Source organism: Gadus macrocephalus, chromosome 17 (genome assembly GCF_031168955.1).
Source record: "Gadus macrocephalus chromosome 17, ASM3116895v1".
NCBI classification, from domain to species: domain Eukaryota; kingdom Metazoa; phylum Chordata; class Actinopteri; order Gadiformes; family Gadidae; genus Gadus; species Gadus macrocephalus.
In genome coordinates, this window is record NC_082398.1 from 9,166,486 (window position 1) to 9,190,835 (window position 24,350).

General features: G+C 44.1%; 2 protein-coding genes across 6 annotated transcripts in view; both read right to left on the reverse strand.

Annotated features, from left to right (window-relative positions):
• LOC132475712 (C-type mannose receptor 2-like) overlaps window positions 1-24,350 on the reverse strand; it is a 72,693-nt gene that overhangs the window by 36,090 nt on the left and 12,253 nt on the right. For 2 of the 3 annotated variants that reach the window (XM_060076984.1, XM_060076983.1), the window contains one exon: window positions 22,961-24,266. In XM_060076984.1, the coding sequence (XP_059932967.1) occupies window positions 24,258-24,266 (9 nt within the window). In that variant the 3' untranslated portion in view covers window positions 22,961-24,257. Of the gene's footprint in view, window positions 1-22,960; window positions 24,267-24,350 lie in introns of those variants that run through there. The other variant, XR_009529968.1, reaches the window with a different exon arrangement.
• On the reverse strand, window positions 11,021-17,560 carry LOC132475713 (protein transport protein Sec24D-like). Of its 3 annotated transcripts, none has more exons than XM_060076985.1 (7): window positions 17,450-17,560; window positions 16,857-16,995; window positions 15,658-15,776; window positions 14,763-14,942; window positions 14,354-14,534; window positions 12,844-12,933; window positions 11,021-12,230 (listed from the first exon to the last, which is right to left on the reverse strand). In XM_060076985.1, the coding sequence occupies exons 2-7, from the start codon at window positions 16,912-16,914 to the stop codon at window positions 11,917-11,919; spliced, it is 942 nt and encodes a 313-aa protein (XP_059932968.1). In that variant the 5' UTR covers window positions 16,915-16,995; window positions 17,450-17,560; the 3' UTR covers window positions 11,021-11,916. The 3 variants fall into 3 exon arrangements, with proteins under 3 accessions (XP_059932968.1, XP_059932969.1, XP_059932970.1); XM_060076986.1 differs by having other exon boundaries at window positions 17,446-17,560; XM_060076987.1 differs by lacking the exons at window positions 14,354-14,534; window positions 14,763-14,942 and having other exon boundaries at window positions 11,952-12,230.

Here is a 24,350-nt window from a genome sequence, read left to right on the forward strand (position 1 = left end):
CGTAATGGCTTCGGCTTCTTCATATATTTAAAAGGCGCTGCCATCTGTGGCTGGAGCAGCCTCTAATAAGGTCTTGCTCCCCTTGTGGCTATGTATAGTATTTACGGCTTATATGTTTGGTCCTGCTTCATTTTGGTCTATGTGTGGGTAGCTTAGATTCTTAAAATACGTAACAATCCCTCCTTGGTCATCTTAGATGACCATACAATATTATTTTAAATCATAAACACCATTTACCACACGGAAAACATATCCAAAGTAGGATCAATCATCAACACCATCAACCGTGTGGGAACAACTCTATCGAATAGAGAAAAACCACAACGCGTTCCCGATAATACTGGAACGGTATTCACATTGTGGGTCTCATTGGAAATACAGGTCATTATTAAACAATACAACAATGAACATATATCTTGTTATCATACAATCACATGGCCAAACAGCACACAAACAAAACTATCCATAGAAATCTTGAGCTAATACTTTTGGTCATGTGCTACAAGGTCATACAATTTTCATCATGTGCTAAAGTAAAAATTGGTAGTCATAATATAATTTTAAAATTTCAAAATGATTGATAGGCTAGCATGGATTTGGGGGGGTTCAGGTGATCTTCGTGTATTGGTGATCACTGTTGTTTTTTAATCGGCCGTCTTGAAAAAAACATAATGGGTAACATTGTCGTTTTTCATTTGTTGTCATAAAAAAAACAAAAGGGGTAACAGTTGTTTTTTAATCGGCCGTCATGAAAAAAACATAAGGGGTAACACTGTTGTTTTTTTATCGGTCATCATGGAAAAAAACATAATGGGTAACACATCGTGTCTCATTACATGGTGTCAGAAAAGACGAATTCACGCCAAATATAAAATGGAAGCGCTAAAAGCACCGGAACCCCTACGGTTGGAAGGAAACATCGCCGACAAATGGAAGAGATGGAGACAAAAATTTGAACTTTACATGACCGCTACAGGCATGGAAGGAAGGTCGCAGAAGGTACAGAGCTGCACGTTGCTACACGTTATCGGGGATGAAGCTTTGGAGATCTACAACACTTTCGACTTCACACAACAAGAGGACAGAAACATACTCAAGGTACTACTGGACAAGTTCGAGAAACACTTCACCCCCCAAAATAATGTGACGTTTGAGAGACATGTGTTCAACACGCGTGTCCAGGCCCCCGGCGAAAGCATCGACCAGTTCATTACGGACTTGAGATCAAAGGCAAGGTCATGTGAGTACGCACAACTATGTGACAGCTTGATAAAGGACCGAATTGTTGTGGGAATAAGGGATGACCACGTAAGGGCAAAATTGTTGAGAACAACCGACCTAGACTTACCCAAGGCTATTGACATATGCCGAGCTGCAGAAGCTAGCCGTACACAATTGGACAAATTAAACACACAAACACAAGCCGAATGTGCCGTTAACGAAATCAAACGGGAGCGCGAAAAAAATCAGCAGACGTCACCAGCCACCCCGTATAGGCAAAATACAATTCAGGACTGTAAATACTGCGGCCGAGACCATCAGAAGGGGAAATGTCAGGCATACGGTCAAAAGTGCAAGAACTGCGGGAAGATTAACCACTTCGCGAACAAATGCATGTCCAAAACAGCATCGTACAGGACAAGAAAGCCAGTGCACAGGTTAGAAGAACAATCCGAATCAGACCCAGACGAAATGTACTTGGACATGGTGAAGACAACCAGCGGGGAAGACTGGGAAGTGGACCTCGTCATTAACGACAAAAAAGTCAGATTCAAAATAGACACAGGCGCGCAATGCAACGTCATACCGGAATCCATCTACCGACAAGCAGACGCTCAAATTGAAAAATCTAAAGCAAAACTAGTGACTTACGGAGGACAGTGCCTGAAGCCAATGGGGAAATGCCAACTGCTCACGGAATACAAGCGGCGTTTTCATCACGTTGAATTCCAGGTGCTGAACCAGAAAGCAACACCACTGCTGGGCCTAACAACCTGTGTGAAACTCGGACTCATAAAGCGCATCAGAGAAATAAAGACAAGGCAAAGTCAAGAAATACGGACGGAATACGCAGACGTGTTTGAGGGACTGGGACGCTTCGAGGGAGAACAGCGCATCAAGATCAGAGCAGACGCACAGCCCATCATCCATGCCCCGAGAAGGGTCCCCGTCGCCCTGAGAGAGAAAATAAAGGCGGAACTGAAAAAGATGGAACAACTAGACGTCATCGAGAAAGTAACAGAACCGAGGCAGTGGGTGAGCAGCATGGTCGCAGTTTGGAAGCCAGAAAAACAGAAGATACGCATATGCATGGACCCCAAGGACCTGAACAACGCTATCGAGAGGGAACACTATCCCATGAGGACGATTGAAGAGGTGATGGCCCGGATGCCAGGAGCCAAGGTATTCAGCACACTTGACGCACAATGTGGCTACTGGCAGGTAAAGCTGGACAAGGAAAGCTCAGCGCTGTGCACATTCAACACCCCTTTCGGACGATACGCATACAAAAGACTACCATTCGGAATAAACACGGCCGGCGAAATATTCCAAAGACATGACAGAAATGTTTGAGGACATGGAGGGGGTGGAAGTAATCGTGGTTGACATACTCGTATGGGGGACAAACGAAGAGCAACACAACCAAAGACTGGAAAGAGTGCTGAACCGAGTCAGGGAAAAGAACATCAAACTCAACCCTGAAAAATGCACATTCTGGGCGCAAGAAGTGAAATACATGGGACACATCTTGACAGCAGACGGACTTAAACCAGACCCCAAAAAAGTGGAGGCAGTCAACAAAATGCAAAAACCCACAAACAAGACTGAATTACAAACTTACCTTGGGATGATCACATACCTGGGGAAGTTCCTACCGCAATTATCCACCGTTACCGCCCCACTCCGGACGCTGCTGGAGAAAACCACAGAATGGATCTGGATGGAGGAACACGACAGGAGCTTCGAGAAACTGCAGGAAATGGTCACCGAGGCTCCAGTAGGCCTACTGAGATACTACGACGCGTCGAAGCCAGTCAAGCTAAGCGTGGACGCATCCAGTTGCGGAATAGGAGCCGTGCTTTTCCAAGACGAATGCTGCCCAATAGCTTACTCCTCAAAAGCCTTCACCGATATCCAAAAAAGATATGCGCAAATAGAAAAGGAGCTGGCTGCCATCATGTTTGGATGTGAAAAGTTCTACCAATACCTGTTCGGGCGAACATTCGAAGTCGAAACTATTGCATATTCTCGAAGAAAGTTGTCCAATCCCGGGTTGCTTTAACTCACTTCATTTATTATAAAGTCGTCGGCATGTTTCGGCATGGTAAGTGAAGCTATACGGAGGAAATTGAATCTAACACGTGTGAGAGATAATAACTCTGGCTACTTTCAGCCACGGGCAGAGGCCCGTGGCTGTCCGCGGGTGTCGCTGAAAATCTCTGGCGATCCCCACCTCGTGTCCTCAGGTAGAGACCGCCAAGTGGGCGTGGCCTAGTGGGCGTGGCCGGGGTGCCGTAATGGCTTCGGCTTCTTCATATATTTAAAAGGCGCTGCCATCTGTGGCTGGAGCAGCCTCTAATAAGGTCTTGCTCCCCTTGTGGCTATGTATAGTATTTACGGCTTATATGTTTGGTCCTGCTTCATTTTGGTCTATGTGTGGGTAGCTTAGATTCTTAAAATACGTAACAATCCCTCCTTGGTCATCTTAGATGACCATACAATATTATTTTAAATCATAAACACCATTTACCACACGGAAAACATATCCAAAGTAGGATCAATCATCAACACCATCAACCGTGTGGGAACAACTCTATCGAATAGAGAAAAACCACAACGCGTTCCCGATAATACTGGAACGGTATTCACATTGTGGGTCTCATTGGAAATACAGGTCATTATTAAACAATACAACAATGAACATATATCTTGTTATCATACAATCACATGGCCAAACAGCACACAAACAAAACTATCCATAGAAATCTTGAGCTAATACTTTTGGTCATGTGCTACAAGGTCATACAATTTTCATCATGTGCTAAAGTAAAAATTGGTAGTCATAATATAATTTTAAAATTTCAAAATGATTGATAGGCTAGCATGGATTTGGGGGGTTCAGGTGATCTTCGTGTATTGGTGATCACTGTTGTTTTTTAATCGGCCGTCTTGAAAAAAACATAATGGGTAACATTGTCGTTTTTCATTTGTTGTCATAAAAAAAACAAAAGGGGTAACAGTTGTTTTTTAATCGGCCGTCATGAAAAAAACATAAGGGGTAACACTGTTGTTTTTTTATCGGTCATCATGGAAAAAAACATAATGGGTAACACATCGTGTCTCATTACATGGTGTCAGAAAAGACGAATTCACGCCAAATATAAAATGGAAGCGCTAAAAGCACCGGAACCCCTACGGTTGGAAGGAAACATCGCCGACAAATGGAAGAGATGGAGACAAAAATTTGAACTTTACATGACCGCTACAGGCATGGAAGGAAGGTCGCAGAAGGTACAGAGCTGCACGTTGCTACACGTTATCGGGGATGAAGCTTTGGAGATCTACAACACTTTCGACTTCACACAACAAGAGGACAGAAACATACTCAAGGTACTACTGGACAAGTTCGAGAAACACTTCACCCCCCAAAATAATGTGACGTTTGAGAGACATGTGTTCAACACGCGTGTCCAGGCCCCCGGCGAAAGCATCGACCAGTTCATTACGGACTTGAGATCAAAGGCAAGGTCATGTGAGTACGCACAACTATGTGACAGCTTGATAAAGGACCGAATTGTTGTGGGAATAAGGTATGACCACGTAAGGGCAAAATTGTTGAGAACAACCGACCTAGACTTACCCAAGGCTATTGACATATGCCGAGCTGCAGAAGCTAGCCGTACACAATTGGACAAATTAAACACACAAACACAAGCCGAATGTGCCGTTAACGAAATCAAACGGGAGCGCGAAAAAAATCAGCAGACGTCACCAGCCACCCCGTATAGGCAAAATACAATTCAGGACTGTAAATACTGCGGCCGAGACCATCAGAAGGGGAAATGTCAGGCATACGGTCAAAAGTGCAAGAACTGCGGGAAGATGAACCACTTCGCGAACAAATGCATGTCCAAAACAGCATCGTACAGGACAAGAAAGCCAGTGCACAGGTTAGAAGAACAATCCGAATCAGACCCAGACGAAATGTACTTGGACATGGTGAAGACAACCAGCGGGGAAGACTGGGAAGTGGACCTCGTCATTAACGACAAAAAAGTCAGATTCAAAATAGACACAGGCGCGCAATGCAACGTCATACCGGAATCCATCTACCGACAAGCAGACGCTCAAATTGAAAAATCTAAAGCAAAACTAGTGACTTACGGAGGACAGTGCCTGAAGCCAATGGGGAAATGCCAACTGCTCACGGAATACAAGCGGCGTTTTCATCACGTTGAATTCCAGGTGCTGAACCAGAAAGCAACACCACTGCTGGGCCTAACAACCTGTGTGAAACTCGGACTCATAAAGCGCATCAGAGAAATAAAGACAAGGCAAAGTCAAGAAATACGGACGGAATACGCAGACGTGTTTGAGGGACTGGGACGCTTCGAGGGAGAACAGCGCATCAAGATCAGAGCAGACGCACAGCCCATCATCCATGCCCCGAGAAGGGTCCCCGTCGCCCTGAGAGAGAAAATAAAGGCGGAACTGAAAAAGATGGAACAACTAGACGTCATCGAGAAAGTAACAGAACCGAGGCAGTGGGTGAGCAGCATGGTCGCAGTTTGGAAGCCAGAAAAACAGAAGATACGCATATGCATGGACCCCAAGGACCTGAACAACGCTATCGAGAGGGAACACTATCCCATGAGGACGATTGAAGAGGTGATGGCCCGGATGCCAGGAGCCAAGGTATTCAGCACACTTGACGCACAATGTGGCTACTGGCAGGTAAAGCTGGACAAGGAAAGCTCAGCGCTGTGCACATTCAACACCCCTTTCGGACGATACGCATACAAAAGACTACCATTCGGAATAAACACGGCCGGCGAAATATTCCAAAGACATGACAGAAATGTTTGAGGACATGGAGGGGGTGGAAGTAATCGTGGTTGACATACTCGTATGGGGGACAAACGAAGAGCAACACAACCAAAGACTGGAAAGAGTGCTGAACCGAGTCAGGGAAAAGAACATCAAACTCAACCCTGAAAAATGCACATTCTGGGCGCAAGAAGTGAAATACATGGGACACATCTTGACAGCAGACGGACTTAAACCAGACCCCAAAAAAGTGGAGGCAGTCAACAAAATGCAAAAACCCACAAACAAGACTGAATTACAAACTTACCTTGGGATGATCACATACCTGGGGAAGTTCCTACCGCAATTATCCACCGTTACCGCCCCACTCCGGACGCTGCTGGAGAAAACCACAGAATGGATCTGGATGGAGGAACACGACAGGAGCTTCGAGAAACTGCAGGAAATGGTCACCGAGGCTCCAATACTGAGATACTACGACGCGTCGAAGCCAGTCAAGCTAAGCGTGGACGCATCCAGTTGCGGAATAGGAGCCGTGCTTTTCCAAGACGAATGCTGCCCCATAGCTTACGCCTCAAAAGCCTTCACCGATACCCAAAAAAGATATGCGCAAATAGAAAAGGAGCTGGCTGCCATCATGTTTGGATGTGAAAAGTTCTACCAATACCTGTTCGGGCGAACATTCGAAGTCGAAACTGACCACAAACCCTTGGAGGTAATTATGAAGAAACCTCTGGCCGAAACCCCACTGCGACTCCAGAAAATGCTACTTAGGCTTCAGAAGTACAACATGACAGTGAAGCACAAAAAAGGAAAGGAACTGTACGTAGCCGACGCCCTGAGCAGAAACTTCTTAAAAGAGACTGACGAAAATGAAAATAACGATGATGTACAAGTGTGCGCAGTCATGTGCTTGCCCATAGTACCAGAGCGACTACAGGAAATACGCACAGAAACAGAAAAGGATCAAACACTCACAGCAGTGAAGCAATTCATTCTCCAAGGCTGGACAAACAAATCAGATACGCCAGATGAGGCCAAACAATACTGGGACTACAAGAGCGAAATGACCATAGAAGATGGACTGATATTCAAGGGCAACAAACTAGTCATACCAACCACGCTGAGAAGGATGATGTTGAAGAAACTACACTCCAGCCACCAAGGGATCGAGAAAACAAAAAGATTCGCAAGAGACATCCTATTCTGGCCGGGGATGCAAGCACAGATCACAGACGCGGTTTCAAAATGCGCAATATGCGACACATACAAGAGGCAGAACAGAAAGGAACCCATGATTGGACATGAAATACCCGCAAGACCATGGCAAAAAATAGCCACCGACATCTGCGAGCTTGATGGCGAACACTACCTCGTCTTGGTGGACTACTACTCGAACTTCATCGAGGTAAACAAACTGAACACCACAACAAGCCAAGCAGTCATCAACATCTGCAAGCAACAATTCTCCCGACACGGCATACCTGATGAAGTCTGCTCCGACAATGGCACTCAGTATTCCTCCACAGAATTCAAAACATTCAGCGAGGAGTATGGATTCAAGCACACCACATCATCACCCACATACCCCCAATCAAACGGCAAAGCAGAAAAGGCAGTGCAAATAGTCAAAAACCTCCTAAAGAAAGCCAAAGCTGACAAACAAGACCCCCACCTCGCCCTGTTGGATTACAGAAATACACCCCTGGATGGCCTACCCTCACCTGCGCAGCTGCTTATGGGACGCAGGACGAAGACGCGACTGCCCACAGCACAAAATCTACTAAAACCGAGAACGATGGAAGGAGTTCGGGACAGAATGCACATCAACCAAGACAGAAAAAAACACTTCTACGACCGAGGATCACGCACACTGCCAGCCCTCACCCCCGGAGACACAGTGAGACGGCAAGCAGTGGAGGCCAGCTAAAGTGATACATCCAACACACGAGCCACGATCATACATAGTGGAAGCAGACGGAAAACGGTACAGGCGAAACACAAGGGAACTCATCAAAACGGCTGAAGATACCAGCGCAAAGGACACTCACACTGAACGGGAGAACAACAACTCAAATGAGAGACGACACACACTCAGAAAACCCAAACCCAGAGAAAGACTGAACCTGTAAGAAAGAAAAACTCACCTGATTAACATGTTATTCCCTTACAGGTTACAAAGAGACCGAATCAAAAACACTTAATGAAAAAAAATAATAATAAAAAATCGGAGAGAACGAAGAACCGAAATGAACCCTTTGATATGCTTAATATTATTTCATTTACAGTTGGACTAATGTGATTAGTTCTTATGGTTTTACTGTTAGGTTTACTTTAATGGTTCCTGATATATTATATGTTCGCCTAGGCGGGTGTTCTACGGTTACTGAATGTTGATTTTCTTACTTCCTTGTAATTCAATCTTTAATGTTCAGAAAAAGGGAGATGTAATGATATACCGCGGCGCTAGAGGGCGCCGCCGCTTAACACAGGCGGTATGTATATATCCCGCGCTTATTTGTAAATAAAGCAGTTTGTATTACGCAGGCACAGGAGTCAGTCGTGTCTCATTACAGTCACCACTGGTTCTCCCGTCGGTTTACACACACACACACACACACACACACACACACGCACACACACACACACACACGTCTAGGGGTGCCTAGGGCCTAACATGAATGAGCCCCCATCTTCCCCCACTCCCAAGTAGCCACAACCCAAATCATAATTTGTGTGAAGGAAAGATTTATTTATGCAAGTTAGTAAATAAATCTATAGATATACAAAATAAACTTCAGGGCGGACCAAGGCCAAAATCACAAATAACACAATCCTATCTAGAAAGTAAGAAAATAGCCCTAAGAAAACAAGCTACAAATCTTACCTCCCTAAGTAAAACAAGAGAAAACACCGTAAACAAAACTGGCAGTCCACCCTTACGATCACACACGTTAACTATCAACTATTACGTAATGTCCCACAAGACAGAACGACAGTGTGGCCGGTTGGGAGAGGAAGAGGACGGGGGAAAAACCGGCTGCCCTCAGACGGCCGCCATCTTGGCTGCTTTGTAGTGGTTGGTTCCCGGCTGCAGCCAACCACAGGCCAGGGCTCGAACCTCGTCGACCAATCATCTCCGCGTCCTGGCACACTCATCTATGCATGTCCGGAGAAAGAGAAAAAGGCACAAGGCACAAGGCACAAGGCACAAGGCACAAGGCACAAGGCACAAGGCACAGGGCACAGGGCACAGGGCACAGGGCACAGGGCACAGGGCACAGGGCACAGGGCACAGGGCACAGGGCACAGGGCACAGGGCACAGGGCACAGGGCACAGGGCACAGGGCACACACACACACACACACACACACCTAGGGGTGCCTAGGGCCTAACATGAATGAGCCCCCGTCTTCCCCAACTCCCAAGTAGCTACAACCCAAATCATAATTTGTGTGAAGGAAAGATTTATTTATGCAAGTTAGTAAATAAATCTATAGATATACAAAATAAACTTCAGGGCGGACCAAGGCCAAAATAACAAATAACACAATCCTATCTAGAAAGTAAGAAAATAGCCCTAAGAAAACAAACTACAAATCTTACCTCCCTATCTAAGTAAAACAAGAGAAAACACCGTAAACAAAACTGGCAGTCCACCCTTACGATCACACACGTTAACTATCAACTATTACGTAATGTCCCACAAGACAGAACGACAGTGTGGCCGGTTGGGAGAGGAAGAGGACGGGGGAAAAACCGGCTGCCCTCAGACGGTCGCCATTTTGGCTGCTTTGTAGTGGTTGGTTCCCGGCTGCAGCCAACCACAGGCCAGGGCTCGAACCTCGTCCACCAATCATCTCCGCGTCCTGGCACACTCATCTATGCATGTCCGGAGAAAGAGGAAAAAGGCACAGGGCACACAAGCACACAGCAGACCGAACAGAATAATGAACACACACACACACACACACACACACACACACACACACACACACACACACACACACACACACACACACACACACACACACACACACACACACACACACACACACACACACACACACCTTAAGGGAAAAAAATAAAATAAAATAGTGTCAATATTTTTGAGAAGAGTAAAGGTACTTTTACCTGAGACACGTTTGCATACAACCCCATAGAGTGGACCGTGTTTTTATACCGTTTAAGGCTGGTGGTAATATAGCACACATTTTACACACTTCATCGAGACAACTTTCCAATAAGCTCATTGATTAGGCTACATGTTAAACTAAGCTTTCCTTTGTTTAAATCAAATGCCTTGTCATATCACTTAGACAGAAGAAACAGCATGTGGAGGATTGCAAATAATAATTAATACCTCTAACGGTAAAAGACATAGCACAATGCTTTAGTTGGAGAAAATTAAAATATATATATATATTATTGGAATGTATAATTGCGTGGTGAAAGTTGTTATTACATTATGGTTTGGCAGTTTGGCACTGATAAGTGATTGGGTTTATAGCTGGTGGGAGAATAACTCATTGCTACAGCAATGGTGCTCAGTGGAGCCTGAACAGAAAACAAAAATCAAACTACCCTCACCTGAAAGCATCCTCACTTAACTGTTATTCAGGAAAAACGGTGAAACAGAAAGTAGAATCAAACGCCTTGATTCTTCCGTTTAAGGTTTTTATCTCATTGGAGGAGTTCAGGGCTGAACTTCCTTTCAGGTTCAATAAGCGGACCCCAGGCGTGTCGCATCAGCGCTTAATCAGCACCCGGTTCTACATGCAGTAGCACTGTTTCACCTATGGAGGGAGCCCTCTGCAACGCAAACCAATGTCGCAAAAAAAGTATTTGAAATACAAATGAATATCTTTTTCAGTCACATTTGGGTCGTCAATTAGTTCCATAGCATTGGATTTAACACTAAAATACATTCTGGAAACCTATTTCCTTTTCCATTCAACAATCTAATGAAATAGAGATTTAATAGTAAAGTTTACTTCTTAAAGGCAAAATACTTTCTATTTGGTTGGAAATGTGATCTGATTTTGAAATGTATTTGTATAGAGCATATCATACAAGTATGTATATCATAATTGGTAGTGAATTACAAAATAACTAATTTGTACTACTATCATTCAGAACAAATAATGGCACAGCGAATCTTACTAATTGTAAACATAAGAAATGGAAACGTAAATTATCCCTTTTTGTTTGCAAGCCTGCCCGTTTTAAATGTATAAAGGGTTCGAGAGAGAGAGAGAGCGATAGAGCGATAGAGCGAGAGAGAGATAGAGAGATAGAGAGACAGAGAGACAGAGAGACAGAGAGACAAAGAGAGAGAGACAGAGAGAGACATTCTCTGCCCAAAAAAATTTTGGTAATCTTTCACAAAGTATAACGTTATATTGCACAAGGCGATTGGCTAGGAGGGCGGCCGGGTGGGGTGAGGTGGGCTATGATTGGTTCATTATGATGGTCCCGCCTCTCCCTCTTCCTCATTGTGAATCTCCAGGACGGAAACCAAGACTAAAAGGTTCCTCAGTCCAGAGCAGAAATGAGCTTGTTCCCGTGGGGTTCAACCAGTTAGAACCAGTAGCCTAAGAACCAGAGCTTGTTCTCCAAGGCAGCTTCAGTCCACAGTCCCCCGCTCAGCATCAACAGGGCTCCCTTGTCCCCCCCCCCCCCCCCAACCCCGCAGACACCTGCTGTCTGTCTGCTCCTTTCTGAACCCTAAACCGTTGATACGGACCCTGTGGAGGTGGGGTCCCCTGACGTCAACACTCAGTCACTCACACACACACACACACACACACACACACACACACACACACACACATTCTCAGCTACACACACTCGCAGGCACACACAGACTCACAGACACACACACACTCTCAGGCTGACAAACACACGCACACACTCGCTCACAGACACACACACACACACATACACACACTCAAGCGCGCACTCAGGGGTTGTGCGAACGACGGACGGACAGCCTGGGGTTGCCGGGTTACGGGTGGGGGTGGCGGGGGTGGTGGGCGGAGTTAGGTGAGCAGCGTCCTGATCTCGCGGTGGACGTAGCACAGGAAGTCCATATAGGAGGCGCCGCCGTACAGCCCCTTGTCCTCCACCAGGAACTGACGGAACAGCACCTCCAGCTTGTCCTTGGGTCGCACGATCTGCAGCTGATGGGGAGGGGGGGGGGGGGGGGGGGGGAGTGAGGAGCCGCGCAGGAGTACATCGAGGACAGTGTGGTCATGGTGGGTCAAACCAATGGTTAGATAGGGTTAGAAGGTTCTGGGTTCAAACCCCGCATCCATGAGACGGATGGCCCAAACCCTTATCTTGATTAATTTAGTGGTCAATTAATCAATCGTCATTCTTTTTCTGCATATACAAATATTGAGGATGCAGAATGTTTTATTTGCGGGTAAGGCTTTCACGTAATGTGATTTTTATTTCATTATTTAATTATTGACGCAATATCGAAAAAATATCTGTTCCTGCTAAGCTACAGCAGCAATGTGTTTACCTGCTCTGGCCACTAGGGGGAGGCAAAGAGTCTTCGGCCGTGTTTGATTGAAACGTGATTTCCTCTTTGTTACAGACTATCGTTTGTTAAGAGGTAGGCTATTTCATCCCAATCCATTCATGGAAGTTAATCATCGCAATCATGTCAAACACACAGATTACCAACAATCACTTATTTTTATGTTGTCATACACAATATATATATATATATATATACAATATATATAATAATGTTTTCCTTGTATGGGACAGCACCCAGGACCTTACCTTCATGGAGTTGGGTCTCTGCTGCATCAGGCTGCTGACGATGGCCCGGACCTTCCTGGACTGGGGGCTGTCCAACTCTGGCAGCACATTCTGGAACCAACGCACCCCAGCACACATGAGTGGGCCATCCCTAAGAGGTTATCTATCACCGGTCGGTTCAATCCCGTGAGTTTAGCCCGGGGCTTTACCAGGCAGCGGAGATTCAGAGATACAGGTGAGGTGTTCAGATGGGGATCAACGTTCCTGACGTGCGTTCAGTCGGAAACCAGGAAAGCTGCTATGAGGGTATCGGGGTATGAGGGTAGAGGAGCGGGCTAGGCAAAGCACCTGAACCTCTTATTTCACTGCAGAGCTGACCCGAGCAGACGCACATGGGCCTAGACCTGCATGCACTTGTCCCGCGGAGAGCGTTTACAGCACTGATTCATTCCACATCTCGAAAAAGAACGGGGGAGAGAGAAAAGCGCGAGTAATCTTCCTGATTCATTATCCGTGACAAGTTGTTTTAGGTTCTGAAGAAGGGGAGGGGGGGGGGGGGGGAGTGGATTCCAGGTGAGTTATGGGAGTTGCGGTCCGGCCCGTGGAAGTTGCGGTCCGGCCCGTAAATTCGCGTGGAAAAACAAGGATTACAAGACATCTTGGGGAAATTGCGAAACCGTCTGTTGATTTTAAATGAATCACATGCCCTGCTTTAAAGCTGCACTATGTCACTCTTTCCTCGCAGCCGGTCGACTTTTATCCAACGTAAAGTTACCTGTTCTTTCCACAGACTAAACCCATTAATCCTGGGGTTGATTGAGCCATGTCCCGGAGGGATTGATCCTTAGAAATCACTCGAATTAAGGCTGGAGTGAAACTGTGGGTTTAAAGCTAAGGCTATGCCATTTGGAAAAACCAACCAGAGTAAGCTAGATTTTGTAAGTATCCAACCCAAAAAAAGAAGATTAATAAATAGCTGACTAGCTTTAGCAGTAGCCTTGTGGAAGACTCTGATCATCTGTAGCCTACTTAGTGCGCATAACTAGATTAAATGTTTGGACCGGCTTATTGCCTGCAACAGCCACCGATTTGTTTCTCGTCAGAGAATTGGATACATTTATTGCTGTAAAGTTGTATAGAGACGTTCAACAAATAAGTTAAAAAAAATGCCTCATATATTTTGCCTTTTCTAGCTTAAGGTATAATTGAAATTGACTTCATTGAGGAAATAATACTGAGGTATTAAGTAAGCATTAAGTATTTCAGTAGGTTTCTTTTTCAGCAAAATATTAGGATATCTTATAATTGTTAGTATTTGGTAACAAATAATATATAGATGGTGTTTTATTTTTTATCACTCTGTTATATTCGATGTAAAGACTTTATCGATTAAAAGATATATCCATCTATAAAGTCTGGCATCTTAAACGTCAAAGTACACTGAAACACTGAACCCGATCAGCGGTGAATCGACTGATCACCAAACAGGTGGTCAGCTTGAGGGTGAGGGGAGCCTGCGTGCGTTGCTGACCGTGTTGGGCTGCAGGTGAGCGAGCGAGGGCAGGTTGAAGAGCCCCTGGATGAGCTTGGGGGGCAGGCCACAGGAAGAGGGCGTGGCCGTTCTCCAGCAGGACGGCTCCGCCGTCGGACAGGCGGTCCTCGGAGCAGCGCAGCGGCGACGGCACCGCCTCGCCCTCCAGCTCCATGTTGTGCTGCGGAAAGATCGGAAACCTTACAATTGATCGGAAATCTATTTTATCGAAAAACCATCATCTACCGAGTTCTGCCGAGTTCCGCCGAGTTCCGCCGAGTTCCGCCGAGTTCTCCCGAGTTCTACCGAGTTCTACTGAGTTCTGCTGAGTTCCACTGAGTTCCATTCAAAACCATTTCTAGCCGAGTCAGAGTCAGCCCCTGCCCCTCGGTGAACCCTCCCCCCTCACCAGTGGGATGAGGCGGGGGTACAGCAGCAGCTGGGTGTCCTCCACGCCCATGGCCATGACGGCCAGCCGCTGGTGGGCGCGGTCGTCCGTGGACAGCTCCGTGCTGCCCACCAGGGAGGCCGTCTTCATCAGGCTGTTCCTGTACACCGGGAACACCTTCATGGTCTCGGGCAGGATCAGCTGGGAGGAGGGGACGGACGGATGGAGAGGAGTCCATTAGACCAGCCAGAGAAGTCATTACATTTAGGCCCAATCCCATTTCTACCCCTTACCCCTTCCCCTTACCCCTTCAAAACAGGGGGAGGGTTAAGGGGTATAAATGGGATTGGGCCTTACATTACATTTGTAAGTCGTGTTGCGTAAAATATTACAGTGGTCTCGTTGGGGTAGAAAATATGTATGTGCAGTACGGTATGACACTATTAAGCCGATCGATGAATGACCCGAAGGCACTTATGAATAACTAGACTTTACCAAATATATACAACGCTAACAGAACAAACTAAAATCCAGCGAAATTGAAATGGATCAATGAATACAAATATTATCCGACATATTACTGCTTGGTACTTGTTTCTATGAATATCTTTAATGTACTGACAGCGATATGTTGTTTCTCTTTCTTTTGACGAATGTACTCATTGTAAGTCTCTTCTGATAAAAGCGTCTGCTAAATACCCTGAATTTAATTGTACATTTAAACGACATGTTCAGTCTTAACAACACTCCGTCTTTGGATCCAGAGCGTCTTGAATTGGACAACGCAGTGAAGCAAAACTCTGCACAGCCTTTTGCGGGACATGTGTCAGACCCCTGGGAAGAGCTGCACCGACATCACATAAAATCGTGAGACACAGTTTCTTGTATTTGGGAGCGTGGTCAGTGGTCCACCGACCTGGCTGGCGGCAGAGGGGCTGGCACAGTTCTTGCGGTAGCAGGCCAGCATGTGGGCGGTCTGGTTGACCAGGATCTCCCGGACGCTCTTCAGTGGCTGCTTCAGGATGGCACGGTAGGCTGGGGAACACCGGGATGATAAACAGTTGTTAGCTTCAGGATGGCGCGGTAGGTAGCCATCGGTATTTATATTATTGACTGTAAAAAGGCGCTTGATACCAGGGAATTGAGACGTTGTAAAAACGAAGTAATCAATAAATGAGTTTAAATGTGTTTAAAATGAATAGAGAAAAAACAATACATACAATGTGAATAAAAATAACAAACTCAACTTATTCAAGTCAAGTTTATTAAAACCATTCACATGTTTTGAGTAAGAGCCCGCTTTCCGAAAAAAGTTAATAACTGCCTTGGCATTTTTTGAGCTCAGTTTCATCCACCAATTAAAACCGTTGTGGATGATATTAATCCCAGTGGCTGGTAAACCGACGAGCAGCCATGTTAAACCAGACTTTAGGGTGATGTATGGAGTGGCAAGGAGAAGGAGTAGGGGGGTTAGCCTGGGGTCAAACCCAGGCCCCTGCATTACAGTGTGGGGCTGTCTGTCAGCACGTCTTAGGTATGATGAACGTGCGTCTGAAATAAAGCACTGCTCAGACTCCTTTTCTCATTATTACTGCTACTTGGACAACGTTTGCTAAAGCCTCTGGCAGGTCAACTTGTACTTTTTCTTGTTTTTCTTAACGGGAAGGTGTTTGGAGTAATGCCGGCATTGTTAAACCGGCAATACATATCAATTAATACTGTTAATATTGAGATATGATCACACTTTAATTCATCTGGCATAATGCATCTTCTAACTAAAAACAACAAATGAACGTCTCAACTGGTTCGGTTATGACGTCTCGATGACTGATTAACTTCTAATTCAATTGTTGGCGTAGTGGAATATATATCCGGCATCTTATCATCACTATGAAGTGATTAAGGCTGTAAACGAAGCAAACGCATTCATTTTAATAACTGGTATTTTCCAACTGACATTTCTAACTGACATTCCAAACTCAAATTGAGGTTCAAATAAGATGAGGAACGCAGAAGAGTTACTGCGGTGTCGAAACACAAATCTTTAAAATGGTGTGACCTGGTCCTAGGGTGAGGAGAGGGGTCGGGAACGAACAGAGAGAGTTGGATGGTCACCTGTTTTGGAGAAGAAGTTGATGAGCGAGTCCGTCTCGCATCTCTTGAACAGCTCCATCAGCTGGGAGCTGCAGTTCAGACTGAGGTTGTGGACGCGCAGACGCCTCTGGCCCCCCGCCGTGGTGTAGAGCAAGGCACACTGGGTAATACGGACAGACGGACACGGCTTTCCAACAACAGCGGACGACACGATTGTTATAAACGAAGCGCTGGTGATGTATCGTGTCTGATGATATAAAATACAACGAATAGAGCAAGGCATTAACATCGCCAGGGTTGGAGGTTTGATTCCCACCGGGGCTGTTTTACGCTGACAATGTTTGATAAGGTGTTGTGAGACACTTTTGATCGAAACTCCCACGAAATGGCATTCATCAGATTATCCACCAAATGGTTTAAAAGATAATAACTAACCCGTGGCTAGCAAACATTTGCTGGGGGGGTTATTATTGTGTTTTGATACATTCCTGTAACAAAACGGACATGTAGATTATATTTCCCATTCATCGGTTTGCTGAGCGTGCGTTGTGCGCGCGTTGTGCGTGCGCTGCATGTGCGTTGTGCGTGCGGTCCCCCGTGACGCGCGTACCTACATGAAGGCGCCCGTCTCCTCGCTGAGCGTGTCGTCGTGCTTCAGCTCCACGGTGATGGCGTGGTCACTGTCCACCGCCGCCAGCTCCACGTCCGTCGTGTTGTTAAAAAACCACAGTGTTATCCCTTATGTTTTTTTTCATGACGACCAATAAAAAACAACAGTGTTACCCATTATGTTTTTTTTCATGACGACCAATAAAAAACAACAGTGTTACCCCTTATGGTTTTTTTCATGACGACCAAAGTAAAATAACAGTGTTACCCCTTATGTTTTTTTTCATGACGACCAATAAAAACAACAGTGTTACCCCTTATGTTTTTTTTCATGACGACCAATAAAAAACAACAGTGTTACCCCTTATGTTTTTTTTCATGACGACCAATAAAAAACCACAGTGTTACCCCTTATGTTTTTTTTCATGACGACCAATAAAAAACCACAGTGTTACCCCTTATGTTTTTTTTCATGACGACCAATAAAAAACAACAGTGTTACCCCTTATGTTTTTTTTCATGACGACCAAAGTAAAACAACAGTCTACAATCTAACCTATCTAGGGGGGGGGGTCAGGTGCGAGGCACCTGACCCGCGCGTATCTGTGCGTATCTGACCATTTTTGACACAAAATGGTCAAGCAACATTTTCGCTGCGTTACGCACGTACATGGTACGCGAGGTACGCGCTTGGTGTGTTCGCACCTTAAGGGATGTTGTGCATATAAGTAGATATTTATAGACAACATATTCATCATGTAGTCTTCAGTATATAAATAAATACACAATAACTGTATTCATTAACAAAAAACATATTTTTTATGTATCATTATGTAGCCTATGTATTCACAATGAATTCATTGACAATCACTTATTTATTAACTAACTATTACAATAGCCTGGAGCACTTGTTCCTGCTCGTTTTGTCCCTTAGTGATGAAACCCGTTATCGCCTGAGTGCCCTTTTGTGCCCCGGCAGCACGGACATGTTTCAGGGACTTTAAATGTTGACGGACGTCATTTTTACCGCCGTGCCCTATATTAAAATCAACCCGACACGCTTTACAAAAAGCGTGACTATTGTCCAGGTGACTATTTGATATTGAATCATACTCTTTGGTCCATTCCGACTTAAAAGTACACATATATTTAATCTTCTTCGATGGTACACCCGCTTCTGCCATTTTTATACGACCATTTACGGAGTTTGCTCCGCCATGTTTTTTTTTTAGCTCTGCGCTCTTGAGAAGTGACCATAGACGTGATCTGATTGGCTACAGCCTGTGCTGTCGTATTTGCTGCAAATGCATTTGATTGGCTGACGCTTGCGTTGCCTCTCATGCTTGCGTTTGATACATGATCTGGCAACTTTAGAACATTCGACACACATTTTGATTTGATTATAAATAAAATAAGTTTGGACATCGTGAAATACGGGAGTTAACCGGGAGAAATGACAAAACGGGAGGGCGGCGGGAGATGGATCAGAAAACGGGAGAAACCCGGGAAAAACGGGAGAGTTGGCAGCTCTGCATAAGGGGTAACACTGTCGTTTTTTTATCGGTCAACATGAAAAAATACATAAGGGGTAACACTGTCGTTTTTTTTCGGTCCTCATGAAAAAAAACATAAGGGGAAACACTGTCATTTTTTTTCGGTCGTCTTGAAAAAAAACATAAGGGGTAACACTGTCGGTTTCTTTCGGACGTCATGAAAAAAAACATAAGGAGTAACACTGTTGATTTGTCAAATGAAACGTAAGGGGTAACACTGTCTGCCTTTTTCGGTCATCATGAAAAAACTACGGGGTGATAATGTATTATCAAAACACATTCGGGTTAAACTGACGTTTTTTATCGGTTTTCATAAAAAACACTCTGTAGGTACATGTTCGAGTAACCTAACGCATGGCCAACTAGAAAATATGTATTTTTTTTTAAATAAATGGAGCAAATCAGATCACTTGAAAAGGGCATAAGGAGCAACATAGTATGACATTGGTTACACTGTTGTTTTTCATCCAATAAACCATTGTCGTTTTTCTATGGTCATCATGAAAAAATACCTAAGGGGTAACACTGTTGTTTTTTATCAAATGAAACATAAGGGGTAACACTATCGATATTTATGAAAAAAACATAAGGGGTAAAACTGTCGTTTTTTTTGGTCGTCATGAAAAAACCATTATCGGTCGTATGTAAAAAAAACATAAGGGGTACCACTGTTGATTTATCAAATGATACATAAGGGGCAACATTGTCGTTTTTTATCAAATCAAACATAAGGGGTAACAATGTCGATATTAGTCAAATAAAACATCGTATTTTCAACGGTCGTCATGAAAAAAAACATTAGGGGGAACACTCGTTTTTTTTCGGGCGTCATGAAAGAAAAACAGAAGTGGTAACACTGTGTTTTTTTTATCGGTTGTTATGTAATTTAAGCACATAAGCTACCCCCAAATAGGCAGCCCCGAGCTAATAAGCCTGCTGTGTGTCGCTCCACGGGCGTGTTAAATACAATTCCCCTCCTTTTGCTTCATAGTTACCATACCGACATACTTTAACAAATAAAGTGAGTTAAAAGCGATCCGGTTTGGACTACCTACTTCAAGAACACGGCACGGTCGCCATGAGAAAAAAACAGAAGGGTTAACTTTGTCGTATTTTATTGGTCGTCATAAAAAAAAACTTCAGGGGTATCATAAGGGGTTAGGGTTAGGGTTTTTCATGAAGGGCCTTCATGAAAAAAACCTAAGGGGTAACATTGTAGTTTTTTATCAAATGAAACTTAAGTGGTAACACTCGATATTTATGGAATAAAACGTAAGGGGTTACACTGTCAGTTTTAATTGGTGGTCATGGACAAAACAAAAGAACGGTCGTTCTTCATTGTTCGTCATGGAAAGAACATAAGGGGTAACATAACACTGTAGTTTTTTTATCGGTGGTCATGAAACAAACATAAGGGGTACGTTGTTTTTCATCTGTTGTCATGAAAAAAAGCATAAGGGGGCTGGCGCAGAAAGAGATTTGATACTGGCTTGGGGTAGGGGCGAATGATGGTCGCCCCTCTCCATGATCACAACACATGTTAAACCACTTGCATACGACCTGATTCTGGGTCAGGGTGTCGTAAGTAGCAGAGCAGCTTTATTATGTTTTTTTCCTTGACGACCGATTAAAAACGACAAAGGTTATGGTGCGTTCACAACGCTGGAAATTACGTCGGAAAGTTCATGAACGACACCTCATGACGCTGTTATGATTCTACTTCCGTTCGGCAACGGGGGCCAAATTTTTATAACAGAATTTGAATTGCCCAGTTGGTGACGTTGGTGGTTTACTAGTGCCGCGCATGAACATGGCGGAACTTGAACGTTTTAGTCAATATAAAAGATACAACCATCATATCACACACTCTACTATTCTGTCTGTTGGCATCGACTTTGCTCATTATTAAACGTTGTGTACTGGTAAACCAGCTCTAAGGGCAAGTTTTGCCTCTCATAAAGTGGCAATACCGTATGTGCTTCTCATAAATAAAAGCAAAAGGATAGTAGGTGATAGGCCTCAGCAGCACAGAATGAATACACAAGAACAGTTGGTAGACTATAATTAACAACATTTCCTCCGACCCCAACCACGTCCTGAACACAGAGTACGATCTACAATCTAGGGTTCCAACGTTCAAACAGGTTTTATTTAGGCTCTCATTTGTTCACCAGTCAATCCTAGAACTGAACCAGGCACTTAATCCCTGACCGAATGCAATCTTATGGGCCTTAAATGTTGTCGTCTGCTGCAGTAATGTTGATGATGAATGTATGTATTTTTATTTTAATTGGGGGTCCTGTCTTGATGTCCTGTTTTTGAGGCCCTGTCCTGATGTATTGTCTTCGATATTTGTAAATAGAGCGGTTTGGATGCAAGACAAATTTCAGACTTGCTCTGACGATAAAGTATTATCGTATCATATCGTATCATCGTATTATCCGAACTGCATAATCAGCCAACGACATCAAATGTTATAATTTATTGAAAATAAATCATAATTCGTCCACCTCGCAATATAGTTCCTCAAAACAGCGAAATGGTCGCCAAACGACACAGGCAAAGACTGGCGGTGCATTGATACTAAAAACGAAGACAGGTGTTTGATACAGGGTATTTTACAACTTCGAGCCAACTTCGAGTTGGTCTTCAACATTCAATACACGATAGACGACAACCGATGTCAGCCTTTTGTCTCAGCCAATTCACTTGCTGTGCGTGTCACAGGGAACCTACGTTATCGTTTTTAAAGCCAAAAGACAGGGAAAAATAACTGTTTCGATTTTAGAGGACTTTATACTTTTAAACCACAGATCCATTTTTTAATTAAAAGCAAGCAACGAATAACTGCCATATCCTCTGTGTAGAAACAAAGAAAACAATTTAGGTAATTACAAATTAATTAGCTCGACAAAACAGAAAAGCACTCCAAGCGTATCAGTTGGTGCATGCAAAAGGGCCGCTGGAAATTTGCATCGAAATGAAACCTCATAGTAAACAGCAGTGTTTTTCAGTTGATATCCTATTACATCCTACCAGAGAACTCTCCCTACATCTACTCTATTTCAAGCAGATTTCAGCAGATGAGAGCTGGTCCCTCTCACTCGAGGGGCTGCAGAAGAGTGCAGGAGACGCGGGGGAGGAGAACGCGGTGATTCAGTAGGCCTACACGTACGTCGGCGCCGTCACGGAGATGTATTTACACGGATGGCTTCGGAACGGACTCAACCAAAGTTCCGACGCAGCCGAGCGAAACACGGCGATGACAGGCAATTTAGTCTCTGTACACAACGTGCTCTGTATGGCGGCTTCATTATAAACCGGGAGAAGGAGATCCACTTTAAAAGGAGAAGTAAACAGAAGCCGTGGGGCCACCGCGGGGGCTGCCACAGCGGCTCCCCTGTACACGCCCCCTCGGTTCAGCCTCCTAACTACGAGTACCCGGGAGCACTCGTTAGCTACTCGTGACTCGTGAGCGTTTTCAAGACGTTCGTTACCAAAGATGCTTTCGGGAAACGGTGTGAAAACTGTACGATGCTCGTACGACCCACTCTGCGATCCACTTAGGCTAAAGATGCTTTGGGGAAACGGGGCCCGGACTGGAGGGAGGCTTGAGTTGGGCAAGTGACTCGACTGTTGTGGTATTGTTTTTAAGTAAAAATATGTTTTTACCAACAACATTGTGCGTCGAGGAAACTCTTTTTCACAAGGCCTATCAGAGAAAAACTGATATGACTATAATTATATATTCTTTTTTTGAGTAGGTTCATCCATTGTTGTTCATAATAAATCTGGTATAAAAATGAGAGCGTAATATATAGCCTAATTCAATAATATACAGGCCTAATTCCATGAATCATAAACTATCATTAGGCCTACACTATTTCATTATTATAATTTCAACAGGGATGTGTTGCGTTTTCATTTTCGTCTTTCATGTTGATAAAGAATCACTTACATCTATTTCCTTTATCTGTTTATTAATTTCTACACAGCTCCGGTAGCCTACTTCATCAGCAGCCATGGCATGTGCACAGTCTCCACTAACGGTTTATGACCCAGAATGCACTTCTATACAGAAACAAAATAAAACAACGAATCACATTGGTGTACAATGAAGTTGGATGCAAATAGGTTGTAATCCACATAATATAGGGGTAGCCTATATAGATCACATTATGAGAACACATAATTTAACACGATGTATAAATCACGCTAACAACAACTATCATTTAATCACGTGAATACATCCTTTGTAGGCTAAAATAAGAATAAATGCGAGCCACGCAGACTTGATTTATGTCTAAAGCTTTTATTAGATGAAGGTTATCAAAGTATAGGTCTCATCGTCTACTCCACCGGGCAGGACGTTTTCAAACAGGAACATTGACAAGCACTAAACCATGTTGATCTCTATCACGCAGGACTTCCACTCGTGTCTTTGTGCATTGTGAAATATCTTCCTCGTCCTGCTAACAAACACCAAGCTGGTCCACTTGATTTGTATATCTCGAATAACAGCTCCGGTCTCAAAGGGGTCCGCAGGCTAAACGACAGTACACCCCCTGACCCTCATCCCGCTAAAGGATCCCTCCTAGATCAGTATTTTATTCGATTCCTACTTTGTTTGATTTGGAATTATTTGTATTATTGACATTTATATTTTATTCATATTTATTTTAACATTGTGTAATGTGCCGTAAGATCTAAGACCTTTCATGAGGGTATCATTATTTTTGAATATCTTTGAGACCATTATTTTTTGGCTAATTTCGGACCAATCAAGACTATCCTCCCCTGATTGTTCAGGGAACTAATTTGCATGACTAAAACACTCCTCGAGGGTGGAGATAGGTAGGGAGGGTCAGAGAGGGAGGGGCATTTTCCTGGGGTTGTTTCTTTTCTGAATTATGCTCTCTCCCTCAACAATTCTCACATTTAACCGACAGGACCTCAACATGTTTTTTCATAATAAACTGGTAGGTCTACTCTCTAGTCGAACTCTCATAATTGTGTCATAATATACAATTACTTCATAAGTAAGTTAAAAAATAAATCACACGGGATGCACACAACTACCGGAAACTCAGATATAACGTCTGAACTCTGGAGTTTTGCCTAATAATAATAATAATAATAAGCTCCTCATCTCCATACACATGCAAATACTGTGCCTGTCTATCTATACGTGTTCGTATGGTTGGCAAGCATGTGACTGTGCGTGTGCGTGTGTATGTGTGTACGTAGGAGGTCTGTTGCTTCAGTCATTCTGCAAGGAAAAGAGGACAAGAGTTAAAGGTAGGCTGGTCCTTCAAACTTGCAGCTCTATGCAACTTTTCATTCTCGATAGGCC

Coding starts and splice junctions, on each gene's coding strand:
- LOC132475713 (XM_060076985.1), bottom strand. CDS start 16,914: ATGGAGCTGTTCAAGAGATGCGAGACGGACTCGCTCATCAACTTCTTC. Junction 15,777..16,856: donor CAACTTCTTCTCCAAAACAG/GTGACCATCCAA, acceptor GGTGTTCCCCAG/CCTACCGTGCCATCCTGAAG. Junction 12,231..12,843: donor AGAGACCCAACTCCATGAAG/GTAAGGTCCTGG, acceptor CCTCCCCATCAG/CTGCAGATCGTGCGACCCAA.